Here is a 12,043-nt window from a genome sequence, read left to right as displayed (position 1 = left end):
GTCAGAATTGGACCAGCCAATCGATCAGATGAGAAGAAATTGGCAAGTACTAAATCAAAGACAAGGACAGGTAGTGGAGCAAGAGGTGGAGAGAGAACAGTAATTGGAGCTGCGAAGCGTCTATATATCTTGTCTTCCCCAGTTCCCATCCACGGTATACAAGAAGGAAACCCTCAGTTGCGAATGGGCTTAGCGAATCAGAGTGGTTGTTTCGATGCTAAGCGCTGGTTCTTGCAGGTGGGGTAGATTCTCTGCGCTCGCTGCGGTGGGATAACGAAATTTATGCAAGCCTCTGCACATGTCGGATGAACACCAACCAGTCGGACAATCAAACGCAGTGAGACGGAAACTTTACCTGCCTATGGCGGATTAGCTTGCACCTAACCTCCATTATCGGATAGCCTAGGGTACCGAGCTAATGCGCGATGTTCGAGTGCCTGCTTTTTGGTCACCATCACGAGCGAGCAGTGTGACATGTGGTGAGTCGAAGTGCAGACTGAGGCACTAAGCACAAGACAAGACGCTTCGCTTTATTACTTTATCAAGCAGCCTAGGGAAAATAAGAAGCACCGCAACACCATTGTAACAGCGCCATTAGGAATCGAACCTAATACGAACTAAATACCTCCAACAACACCTAGGGGTGCGACCTCAAAACTTCATCATGCCGAGGAGCGGAGAGGAAGCTTTTGGGGTGTTTATTCGATCCACGCCTAGTGTTTCTGTGGAAAGTACTCTGTAGACTAAGTTCATGCAACTGCCGCTTGTTCTGAAAGCACGCCTGGACCCTATTAAGACATGCGATGTAGAAGCAATGCTGTGCCCACACATTTTGAACACATTCTAGTCCTGCAGGTACACCTCGTATGAAGTAGACGCCAAGCGTTTGATCAGCGTCGAATAGCTGATCAAGCGGGCTACCACGATCTTGCAGCGAAGAGGCCAACAAGGTAAACATGCGTGTTTCTCGATCTTAGGCCTGGCTGTTGTCGGTATGCAGCGTTTGCTGTACTGCTGCTTTGCTGAGTGCCGCCAAGCTTGAGTGGGGACCAAAAAGTCCCAAGGCGAGCCCCTATTCTAGAGTCCTGTTTATGTAGCAGAGACGGGAAGGCTCTAGGGGTTGATGTGTATCGTTTTATCTTATCCGCCTATGGAGAGTTCGGAGTCAGCATCTCTTCTTCCGAGCAATAATTCGAGTAATGAGGCAGTTCTAATGGAATAAAGAACCATTCCGCTTCCGGAATTTATCTTGCAACTTCAGATGAGGTATAAATGCAACGAGATGTACACACCAGCACGTTCGCCACCCTGTTGCATGGCGGTCACCTGTTTGCGAAGCTCGACGTAGAAGTCTTTACCATTGCTCATGTTCTTGGCTATAGATCATCAGTGCTGAGTAAAGTGAGTTTTGAAGGCTGGTAGACATACGATTGGAAGCCCAAGCTTGCCCAGATCTCGTGTTATTTGCGGCTCCCGGCTGGTACTTTGATGCTTTGACTTCTTCGGAGGTGAGGTTTTTGATTGCTGATACGCGTCAAAACTTAGTCATAAGATGCTATGTCTCTATAGTTTTACCATTTTTCAAGCAATCTCGCACCTCTTGAGAATTAAAAGAGGGTGTCGGAGGGCCTTCTGAGGGTGGATTGTATGAATGTTGTCTGTCGCGGCCGTTGCTAGCCCAGGCATTGTTCGACATTTGAAGTCTGGACTGACTGAAAGTGCTAGGGGTCCCGTTGACGTCCTGTCCGCGATCCTTGTAGATAGCTACCGTTATTCCAGCGAGAGCTTTTTGCTTATCTTCACTGCTCTAAGGTCAGGTAGGTACTCTAGACTCGCTATTTCGGAGCGAATTTAGTGCCATATTTAGCGCGTTATTCCGCGGCCGAAGCTTTCCCTGAGCCGAGCTAGCGTTCTGAACCTCATCTCTGCAATGAGCCTCATCAATGGCGACTGCCCCTGCGAGCACGCACTGATCCGTGCATCCCACCGTTCACAGATTGGTGACTCCATACAATCCTTAAACCAAGAAAAATCAGAAGACCTTGAAATGCTGAACTCACACGTCAGCAAATGCTGAGCTTACCACACCAGCAACGCGAGCTGATCGTACACTACGAGCGCAGTGATGGCGCCTCTTCCTTCATCCAGTGGCCGCCGCGCTTTCAACACCCGAGCAAGATCTAACCGAAGGTCTGATCCACAGATTTCTTCTGCCGAAAGTCCTTCCATCGGTGAGACACGGTCGTCGAAACGTCGAAAATATGTACCGGGTGGTCCTGGCGGCGGTGGCCGGTATCTGACTTCCGAGGGGACGGAATTGGCAATCAGTGGAACAGGCCCGGGAGATTACAGTTACACTGGACCAAGGGGGAGACTAGGGCGCGAAAATGTAGCCAACGGGGTGTCACCAGTCGAGTTCCCACGTCCGCGTCGCGAAAGTCGAAGAGAACGTGTTCCAGCAAGACCTCGATTCAGCTCTGCCGCCGCCGCAGCCGCTGCAGTGGTGCATGGCGATGGGTTCAAGCCGAGAGAAGAAAGAAGCTGGGACGAATTTCATCCTGATCTGGATATTGGCGCACTCTTTCCCGTCTTCAGCGCACATGAGGTTGATGGGATCACAAGACCTGCACCAAACTCTTCGTTCGACGGCAGAAATGGCAGTCCAGCTTTTGTAGAAGGGGCCAAGCAATTCGCGACAGAAGATCGCGAGGTACAAACACATGGCAACCTCTATGATCGCAATTCCGCCACTCCGGGAGCAATGGAAGCCACTCCCAAGCGACGTCCAGGACGCCCGCCTCGTCGAGCAGACTCGATGCTGAAAGGTATCGGCACACCCGAGGTTCCTAAGGTCATTCCACTTCCTGGTTTCAACCCACGGGAAAAGCTAACGCTGCCGAAACCTTCATTCCGCCGTTTAGATCCTTTCCTCAAATACGAGCAGAAGCACGTTGAAAAGCTCAACTACGTAGACCGATCTATGGCCAACGTAGGGTACCAGGAGAGCGAAATCTGGATCCGGCCAGAGAAGAAATTGATCCGTGTGACCGAGGGAAATATTGAGGAAGACCTGGACATGGCCACTGGGGAGAAGAATGAGGGCGAGGGCAACTCAGCTATCGGTAGTGCTGTGGTTGGTCGAGTCGAATATGACATGGATGAGCAAGACAATCTTTGGCTCGAGGCCCACAACATCCATAGAAAAGAGGATGGAGTCGAGGCCATCAAACCTGCGATCTTCGAGATCACAATGACGAAGATCGAAAAGGAATGGCATGCCCTCGAGAAGAGAATTCCAAAGCCAAATCCGAAACCCCCACAAACTCATCGCCCGCGTTCTAGCTCTGCGGCGGCGGTCAATGGTGAGTCTGGCGCCCTTGGAGAAGAGCAAGACACCAAATGCGCAATTTGCGATGATGGTGACTGCGAAAATACGAATGCAATCGTCTTTTGTGACGGCTGCGACCTAGCTGTGCATCAAGAGTGCTATGGAGTGCCTTTCATACCTGAAGGGCAATGGTTATGCCGAAAGTGCCAACTGATCGGCCGCGGGACTCCTACATGTATCTTCTGTCCTAACACGGACGGAGCATTCAAGCAGACGAATGCCTCGAGGTGGTCTCATCTATTGTGCGCAATCTGGATTCCTGAGGTCTCCATAGGCAACAATACCTTCATGGAGCCGGTGATGGACGTCGAGAAAGTCCCAAAGGCCAGATGGAAATTAACGTGTTATATCTGTCGACAGAGAATGGGTGCCTGTGTACAGTGCGGGAACAAGAACTGCTATATTGCATTCCACGTTACATGCGCTAGAAGAGCCAGACTCTTCCTTAAGATGAAATCAACCCATGGCGGACCAGCAAGTATCGACGCGAGTGTACTCAAAGCCTTTTGTGACAAGCATGTCCCAGCAGACTGGCGTAGAGAGCATGACGTTGATAATGCGACCAGAGACGCACTAGACTTCTATCGACGCACGATGCGTGGCAGACTCTGGGCAGATAGCCAACAATCTGCACTGACGATGGGTGCATCACAAACGCAAGGCATCCCTATTCCAGAGCCAATGGAAGAGCCTTCGAATCCCAAGCTTACACTCACGCTAAACTCCAAAAAGCGGAAACTTAATCAGCCGCCGAAGGTCGTGTGGAGACTACCTTCGGGCGCACCAGTCATACCGCAAGCGGTTTATAATACAGTGGAAGCTTCTCTGCAGCGATTTGCTATCCGAAAACGAAAAGAATTTGCTGCTGAAGCATGCAAATTCTGGACTCTCAAAAGAGAAGCTCGGAGAGGCGCAGCTTTGTTAAAGAGGTTACAACTGCAGATGGAAACCTTTTCATCGATGGAGATCACTCGTCGAAATTTTGTTGGCATGGGAGCAGCTGGCGGGGTGCGACTGCAGAGACGGATTGATTTTGCGGAGCAGCTTCTACAAGAGGTTGGCAAGATAAGACAGTTGAGCAGCCTGATAAAGGAGAAAGAAAAGCTAAAGCTCGATGACGTGAAGATCTTGAAAGAAATCGTTGACATCGTCTACTTCCCAATCACACCAGTCCTGTGGCCAATCTTGGAAAAGGCTCAACTGTAAGTGCTCTACTTGCTTGCATGAATCGAAACTGTGCTCATTCTCTTAAACAGACTTGATGGCAAGGGAGTTTTCCGAGAAGGCTTTGCTGATCTTGAGGAGCATTTGAATAGACGTGGTCATACGTCAGTTGAAGCCTTCTCCGAAAAGTTCGGTGACGTGGTCAAGGCTGCACTAGATCCGTCTCCTACAGTCGACGCAACCGAGGGCCAGCCACATGTTAATGGTGAAGTGTTATCGAAAGACTTAATCGCTGACCACAAGGCCAAAAAGATGCTTGCAAACAGAATAGTCAAAGCCGTCAAAGGCCCACTTGAAGATGCGATGAGAAAGGAAAGTGAATTGTTAGGCAGGCCCCACGAAAAAGAGCTCCGCGACTTGGAGAGGCTACTTGAAGCAAGTGTGCGTTCTCGACGCGATTCAAGGAATGGATCGCAGCTAGGCGAAGGTGGAGCTGACCCTATACAGCAACGGCAATCAATCAGCGGAGGTAGTTCTGATGAGAACAGTGCTAATGGTTTCAATCAAAATGCCAGAAACCTCGTTGGTGTTAAACTCGATCCTGCTATCGCCCATGCATCTCACAGAGAGCAGGCTACTGCCTCAAAATCAGCCAAGCACAAGGGTCATCGTCAACAGCCAACTCCAGAGTCTATGCCACCAACGAACGGCGCGGCTGGCGATGACCACACGTCAAACGGTAATTTCGACGAACATGTATCCCACCAATTAGGTAAGGACACGCCTCCAGAACCAGTAACGCCACCATTGAGCTCTGGGGGCCATTCTCAACCGCTTTCACAGGGTGGTATTCCATGGTACATGGAATGCTTTGACCCAGTAGGCACCACGATCGAAGAGGAGCGGTGGAAAGGAAGAGAGCTTGTGCGAGGCATGAGCGAGGATTTGAGTGATATGGATGAAGAGGAGCTCTCGGGGCTAGTAGAGCCTGAAGAGGCTGAAGGTGGTGGCGATTTGGCACGACAGCAGGCAGAAGAGAAAACTGCCAAAACTCGCAAGGCTGTCAAAAAGGGACGGAGACGGCGGACCTTTTTCTAACTTTGCATGGGGCGCCTCAGGATCATGACTCTTCTGCAACATGAGGGGAGTTCCGGGCTTAGGACACGGAGGATGTTAGGCAATGCTCAAGCAGCGTGCCTCGTTGCACCTCGAAATTGTTTCTCGCGATCATGATAATACGTAGCTGTGGAATCAGATTTGTATCATAGTCTATCTTTCATGCATGCCTTGATAGCAGCCTTTCAACTAGAAACAATCTCTCTACACGCTTATCCGTACTTCACCAAATTTGCCCGTTTGCAAGGGCATTGTAAGAAACATAGGGCATCACATTACTTCATTAGTTTAGGCCGCTTTTGGTTAGCGTTGGCGCTAAACTAGCCGCGCATTCTAGAAAAAAAGAGAGTCGCGAGAGTAAAAGTACTTCCTCCCTTGTTCCATCCACACCGAACAATACCGACTTCTTCCACACTCACCATTGCTACTCATCAAAAACATTAGACCTCATCTTCTCTACACTGTTCAAGAGATTTGCAAACCCCGGTTTCTTCGAAGAGCAAGCTTCGGTACTACCTCACCTGCATTCACGTCTCCACTCGCTGGTCGCAATGGCAACCATGGATTATGAGCAGGAGAATGGTCGCTACGACAGTATGTAAAACCTAATCACTCGCTCTCATCTTTTGCTTTTGGTGTCCCTCTGTACTGTAACGAGAAAATCTACTCATAGTTGACGATGCTTCTTAGATGATGAGCCACGCTACGAACGTGACCGAAGCGCTTCACCTCGCCCAAAGCGTGATGATGATTACCCCATGAAGCGTGAGGACAACTATCGCGGAGGGCGTGATAGGAGCGCCTCTCCGAATGGCCGTATGGACTCTCGGTATACTGCTCAACAATCCCAGTATGACTGTGGACACTCAGCTGACGGTCAACATAGTGGTCCCCCTCCTGAGCGCAACCAAGATGATCGCGAGTCAGGCGCCCGCAACCCAGGCTCAAATCTGTTCGTCACTGGCATTCATCCTCGTCTCTCTGAAGCAGAAGTTTCTCGTCTTTTCGAGAAATATGGCAACGTCGAAGGTTGTTCGATCATGAAGGACCCGCATACCCAAGAGTCTCGTGGATTCGGATTCGTCAAAATGGTTACTGCAGAGGAGGCCGATGCTGCCAAGGAGGGACTTCAGGGTGAGAATATCGAAGGTCGGACTCTAAGCATTGAGAAAGCTAGGCGTGCTCGTCCTAGGACTCCCACTCCTGGAAAGTACTTTGGCCCGCCAAAGCGAGGTGAGTATCCCCGGTACCTCATAAATCTTTAGAACTGACATTGGTATTTAGAAGAGGACTTCCGTGGTCCACCACGTGGTGGCCGCTTCGATCGCTTCGATGATCGTCGTGGTGGTGGTGGATACCGTGGATATGGCGGTGGCCGTTACGATGACAGCTATCGTGGATCTTCTCGCTACGATGATCGTGAGCGTCGCTCGTATGGACGTCGTGATGACTACGGCTCTCGAGGAATTGACAGGTATGCATCAGGCGGGCGCGATGATCGTTACAGCAGTAGCCGCGGTGATGACTACCGTGGTGGCAATGATTCTTATGCCGGTCGAGATGGTGGGCGTTCTCATGCTGCGTACGGCGATGCTCCCTCAAGAGAGACTCGGGACTCGTACGGTGGAGGTAGAGACCAAGACTACCGTTCTGACGATAGGTACTCCCGTCGATAAATTGCAGTTCGCTAATCCACTCAGGTGCGGAGCGCTCTGCCAAATAATGCGCCCAAACCTGTCAAGCGGTTTCGAAGGTTCAGAATTAGAGGTCTCAGTACACGGCGAAAATGGCTCTTGCGGTTTCTTGCTATGGTGCTCTAGGGATACGGCAGGTCCTGTCGGTACTTTCAGCATGGCTTTGCTTCCAGCATTATCATACCAAGGCAGCTCAGCGATGAGGATTTCCTTCAGTCCAAAAGTCTCGGCATCATTTATTTTCCTTCCATTCGGTTGATGTTAGGGTCAAATACGGAGACGGCATTTCGGCTTCATCTACCAAAGTGTACTGGCTGGAGCTCTGATCAGCGGTCGACGGAACAGCAAGCTTTTATTTTCAATCTTGAGGCTCGCATCGGCCTCTGGCGCGTCCGAAGCTCCTCCCACAGAGGTCATCATCCTAATCAGCTTGCTCATCAAATTGTAACACTATCGTCATTCAGCTCCGCCTGCTCCAGCTTCCTCCTTCCACACGTAACGACCAGTCAGTACAAGATACGGTCGACTCAACCATGCAGTTCTACCATACACAAGTGATTTCTCACAATAGTCCATCTTTGTCAGTGCTGTAATCTCGCCAATCCACTCATACGGTCATCGTCACACATACGCAGTAATCGCCTAGAAGGTCAAGTACACTCGAGACCACGACGGCTTCATAGTATCGCTGGATCGTATTCGAGCATTTCACCATAGGGCAGAATCCCACAATCCCTTGCAACTATACAATGCTGAGAAATGGACTCGAAGATAGGTGAGCTTTCAGTCATCGAGCAAGGCTTATCGGTCACACTTCTCTGATAATCAGCTCACCACCACCATGCTTACGGTAAATGTTTTCTTAGTCACTTCTAAACGATAGATGCGTACGCCAAGACGACATCAATGCTTCATCCCTGGCCTAGACTTGGTCTCGCATCAATAATGAAGCGTCGGCTCATTGCTGCGCCATTGCCGCCCAGTGGGTCCCGAATATTAAGACATCTTATGGGTAAGCCTTCTCTCTTGTCTGACGCGAGCGTAGGGACGTTTTCCTCAGAGCGCTTGTCTGTGACCTCGAACCTTTACACCGGCCAATTTCCTGCCTTTTGGTCTCTCACTATTGCTCAATTATATTGCTCTACACGATCTCGGATGGATGCGCACGAAGAAGCTCTAGAAAGCTTGAGCCCACCAATGGCTCTTTCAATTGTTCTAATCTCGCTCGGATTTTCTACGCATGTGGACGGGTCGGTCTTCGATGGCAACAATTGTAGAACCCAAAGCTAAGTACATTCTGTTTGCTATAGTACGTTTATCTGGCGGTCTACTTCATGTTCTCGGACTGTGCAGACTGGGTATATGACGCCAATGCGACAGATTCTAGCCAGAATGCATGCGCAAACAAATTAGATAGGCTCAATAGTCACGAATGATCAGAAAATGTAGCTTGGCTGGGAAGTTTGCTAAGACTCAATATGGTTAGCGGCTTGGCACAGAAACGCCCTCTTTGAAACATGTGACTCAATATCGTGAACAATTTTCAACACTCACTCACCATTGGAAGCACATAAAGTAAAATCTGTCTACCACTCTGCAGTCCATGTCCATGTCTCCGGAGAGCATCATTACCGCATCCGGAGCTTGTCGCTAGCTCTGGCCAGCTATCACAAAAGCTACTCCATCAATATCTCGACTAACATTCTTTGTCCTTCGACAACCCTTTTTACCCATTACCGTACGAAAGCGACCAAGAGTACCAACCCCATTATTCTATCCGATTCTCTCTCCCAACCCAAGCTTTCGACATCTCACGGCAAGCATGCTTCACCAGCCTCCACCACCCACCGGGCCTCGGGCTTCAGGACGCCTCGCTTCAAGTCGTCTCCCAAGCAGAGGGGGCATTCAAAAACGCAACACCACTCCAGCGCGAGTGGATAAGGATGGAGATCTGGTGATGGACCAAGCAGGTACAAATGGTCGAGCGAGTGGTCGTGGACGTGGCGCCGCCATCCGAGGATCGGCACGGACGCAGAAGAGGGGCACACCCGATTCACTTGGTGCAAGAACATCACGTCCTACTCGGACAGGAATCGATCCTTCAGCAATACAGAAAGCCGTCCTGCGAGGCATGGGCTCCAGTGAGAAATCGCCAAGAGGACAGAGATCCAGCTTGAGAAATGTACGGGGAAGAGGAAGTACCCGACCCATAGATGAAGCGTGGGACCAGATCACAGTTCAGGGATTCAAGCAGAGCAAAGCTGCTGCCAATCCAGGTGGTGGCATATCCGAACTGATTGCATTTCTGGAACGAAAAGCGACCCACCCGGATGCTCCAGAGACGGTAAAGATAAAGAAGGTATGTTTGACATTGCATTCCGCCAGGCAACAGCGATACCAACACTCCAAACTCTCCGGTCCGCCCTCGTTTCAAGCCAAGCTCTCAGAACGACGACCGAGATTTCACGCTACCGCCTTTGGGTGACTTGCAACTTCAAGGTTTATATGCCTTGCTAACGTTGTCTAGTCACGACTTGAGGGTGAAGCTCTGATTATTTCAGTGCGACCAGAGGATACTCCTAAGATTGAGAGACTCAACAATTTCCAGTTTGCCGGAGCTACGCTAGGCATTGAGGTTTCTCGCAGGAAAATATCTGAACCACTGGCGAGTAACGCAGACTCCGAAACACCTAACACTATCAACGTCCTGAAATCTGTTCTCAGTCGGCGGTACAGTACAGATGCGAAGCTCCTAGACCTGTCGCAACTCGGCACGGATCCCGAACTTGTCAATATTGGCATGTTCAGCACAACCTCACGGGAATCGAAGTTTTTCCCAGCGCTCATGAAGATCTGCGATAGCATCTTCACAACCGCGCACGCCAAGGAGGAGGCCATCGTTAGTGTTTCGCTGGCCAACAACGCCCTGACTACCATAGCCTCGGTTACTACACTTTCGCAAACATTTCCAGCACTCAAAAACCTCGACCTCTCGAACAATCAACTGAAGAACCTCACCGCGCTTGATGGATGGCGGTGGAAATTCCGTAAGCTCGACCAAATTATACTTACTGGAAATCCCATTGAGACGGAGGTGCCGACATATAAAGACGACATCGTGAAATGGTATCCTACCCTCACTACTCTCAACACAATACAAATAAGATCCTTGGAGGATGCTAGAGCCGCGGTGAAACGCAAATTACCAATCCCAATCCTTGGGCCTAGCTTTCGTGACGAAGCAGCTATTAGCGAGACCTTTGTCAAACACTTCTTCCCTGCCTACGATGGAGATCGCACCGCTCTGGTCAATGGATATTACGATGCCCAATCGACTTTCTCTATCAGCATCAACCTTTCCGCTCCCCACATCGCCGAAACCACGAGCCAGAAACCTCCTGGCTGGGAAGCATACCTCAGAAAGAGCCGAAATCTAACCAAGATCACCCACCCGCCAAGTCGAATGTCACGTCTATACACCGGTGCGGAGAGTATCAAAGATGGGTTCACAACCCTACCAGTCACTCGTCATCCCGACATAATGGCAGAGCCGCAAAAATGGTGTGTCGAGTGTCACACCATCCCAGGTTTACCAGACCCAACCGGACAATCATCAAGCGGCGTCGGTGGGCTCATGGTCATGTTGCATGGAGAATTCGCGGAGGTGGATGTTTCAAGCGGCCAATCAACAGCAATACGGAGTTTTGATCGTACGTTTGTCTTGGGGCCAGGAGGAGGGGTTGGAGGTATCCGCGTTGCGTGTGATACACTTGTCTTGAGACAGTATGGAGGCCACGATGCGTGGCGGCCTGAAGTAGAGGATAGCGCCTCCGATCCAACGGCACAAGCACAACATCAGATCAATGTGCCGGCGGGATTCGCATTGTCCGCGCCTGGCAAAACAGAGGAGCAGGTGCAGAAGGAGGTGCTGGCGGTGGAGCTGAGCAAAGCTACAGGGATGACATTAGAGTTCTCGGGATTGTGCCTGGAACAGTGTGGGTGGAATTTGGAAGGAGCGGCAGCATCATTTGGGCAAGCTAAGGTTTGTCTGCATATCTTCGTTACATGACGGTCTTACTTACATGGTTATGCCTAGGCGACCTTACCGGCAGAGGCCTTTGTTACATCATAAGGAGTCACCATAGTCTAGGAGGTATATGGGTGAGAGCTGGCAGAAACATTGCGGATATCGTTCTTATGGCATGGCTACTCTAGGCGTCGAACAATTAGCCATGTTTACATTGTCTTGAGCTGTGGTACGAAGGCTGGAAGGCAGACCAGAACTAAGGAGTGCTCTGAAGTCAGAAGGCATTTTTCAAGGGGCGGAAAGTTAGATAGAAGGCAATCAACCCATTTTTCCCAATACCTAATGATTCCATTCTTTGGTCCATGGTCAACATGAGCTTCATACTTTGTCCATTATCAGATGAGCAAGTGAAGCATTGGGACTTGGGACTTACATGTAAGGGACCCCCTACCCACACCCCCATTTTTCTATCCCGGCCAACCATCACCAAAAAAATTAAAAAAAAACACAACAATTAATAAAATCTATTTAAAAACGCTATTAGATTATAAAACCTAAACACTCAACCAAACTGGAAAACACAGTACCATAGATTAATGTTGCACCTATGCGACCTAGTAGTGGCAGAAACCCAATTGGTTGCGCTTATGCAAA

General features: G+C 50.0%; 5 protein-coding genes across 5 annotated transcripts; 4 read left to right on the top strand and 1 right to left on the bottom strand.

Moving 5' to 3' along the window:
- Positions 1-1,140: 1,140 nt before the first annotated feature.
- Positions 1,141-1,696, bottom strand: HO173_001893 (uncharacterized protein; the record flags this gene model as incomplete). Its single annotated transcript, XM_037303829.1, has 4 exons — positions 1,141-1,148; positions 1,293-1,376; positions 1,429-1,524; positions 1,576-1,696. 4 exons carry the CDS (start codon positions 1,694-1,696, stop codon positions 1,141-1,143), a joined length of 309 nt encoding a protein of 102 aa, XP_037169551.1.
- A 429-nt stretch (positions 1,697-2,125) lies between these two features.
- Positions 2,126-5,650, top strand: HO173_001892 (uncharacterized protein; the record flags this gene model as incomplete). Its single annotated transcript, XM_037303828.1, has 2 exons — positions 2,126-4,590; positions 4,645-5,650. The coding sequence occupies 2 exons, from the start codon at positions 2,126-2,128 to the stop codon at positions 5,648-5,650; spliced, it is 3,471 nt and encodes a 1,156-aa protein (XP_037169550.1).
- A 569-nt stretch (positions 5,651-6,219) lies between these two features.
- HO173_001891 (uncharacterized protein) lies at positions 6,220-7,391 on the top strand (the record flags this gene model as incomplete). Its single annotated transcript, XM_037303827.1, has 5 exons — positions 6,220-6,262; positions 6,359-6,497; positions 6,555-6,901; positions 6,953-7,297; positions 7,369-7,391. 5 exons carry the CDS (start codon positions 6,220-6,222, stop codon positions 7,389-7,391), a joined length of 897 nt encoding a protein of 298 aa, XP_037169549.1.
- Positions 7,392-9,184: 1,793 nt separating this feature from the next.
- Positions 9,185-9,847, top strand: HO173_001890 (uncharacterized protein; the record flags this gene model as incomplete). The annotated part of the gene is made up of 1 exon (XM_037303826.1): positions 9,185-9,847. The coding sequence occupies one exon, from the start codon at positions 9,185-9,187 to the stop codon at positions 9,845-9,847; it is 663 nt and encodes a 220-aa protein (XP_037169548.1).
- A 315-nt stretch (positions 9,848-10,162) lies between these two features.
- Positions 10,163-11,494, top strand: HO173_001889 (uncharacterized protein; the record flags this gene model as incomplete). Its single annotated transcript, XM_037303825.1, has 2 exons — positions 10,163-11,404; positions 11,459-11,494. The coding sequence occupies 2 exons, from the start codon at positions 10,163-10,165 to the stop codon at positions 11,492-11,494; spliced, it is 1,278 nt and encodes a 425-aa protein (XP_037169547.1).
- Positions 11,495-12,043: the final 549 nt, after the last annotated feature.

The sequence above is a fragment of the Letharia columbiana genome (genome assembly GCF_014066305.1).
Source record: "Letharia columbiana isolate WasteWater2 chromosome Unknown Sc0000003_s0, whole genome shotgun sequence".
Classification (NCBI taxonomy): Eukaryota; Fungi; Ascomycota; class Lecanoromycetes; order Lecanorales; family Parmeliaceae; genus Letharia; species Letharia columbiana.
The sequence above is the reverse complement of the archived record's forward strand: the minus strand, read 5'-3'. Positions and strand labels throughout refer to the sequence as shown.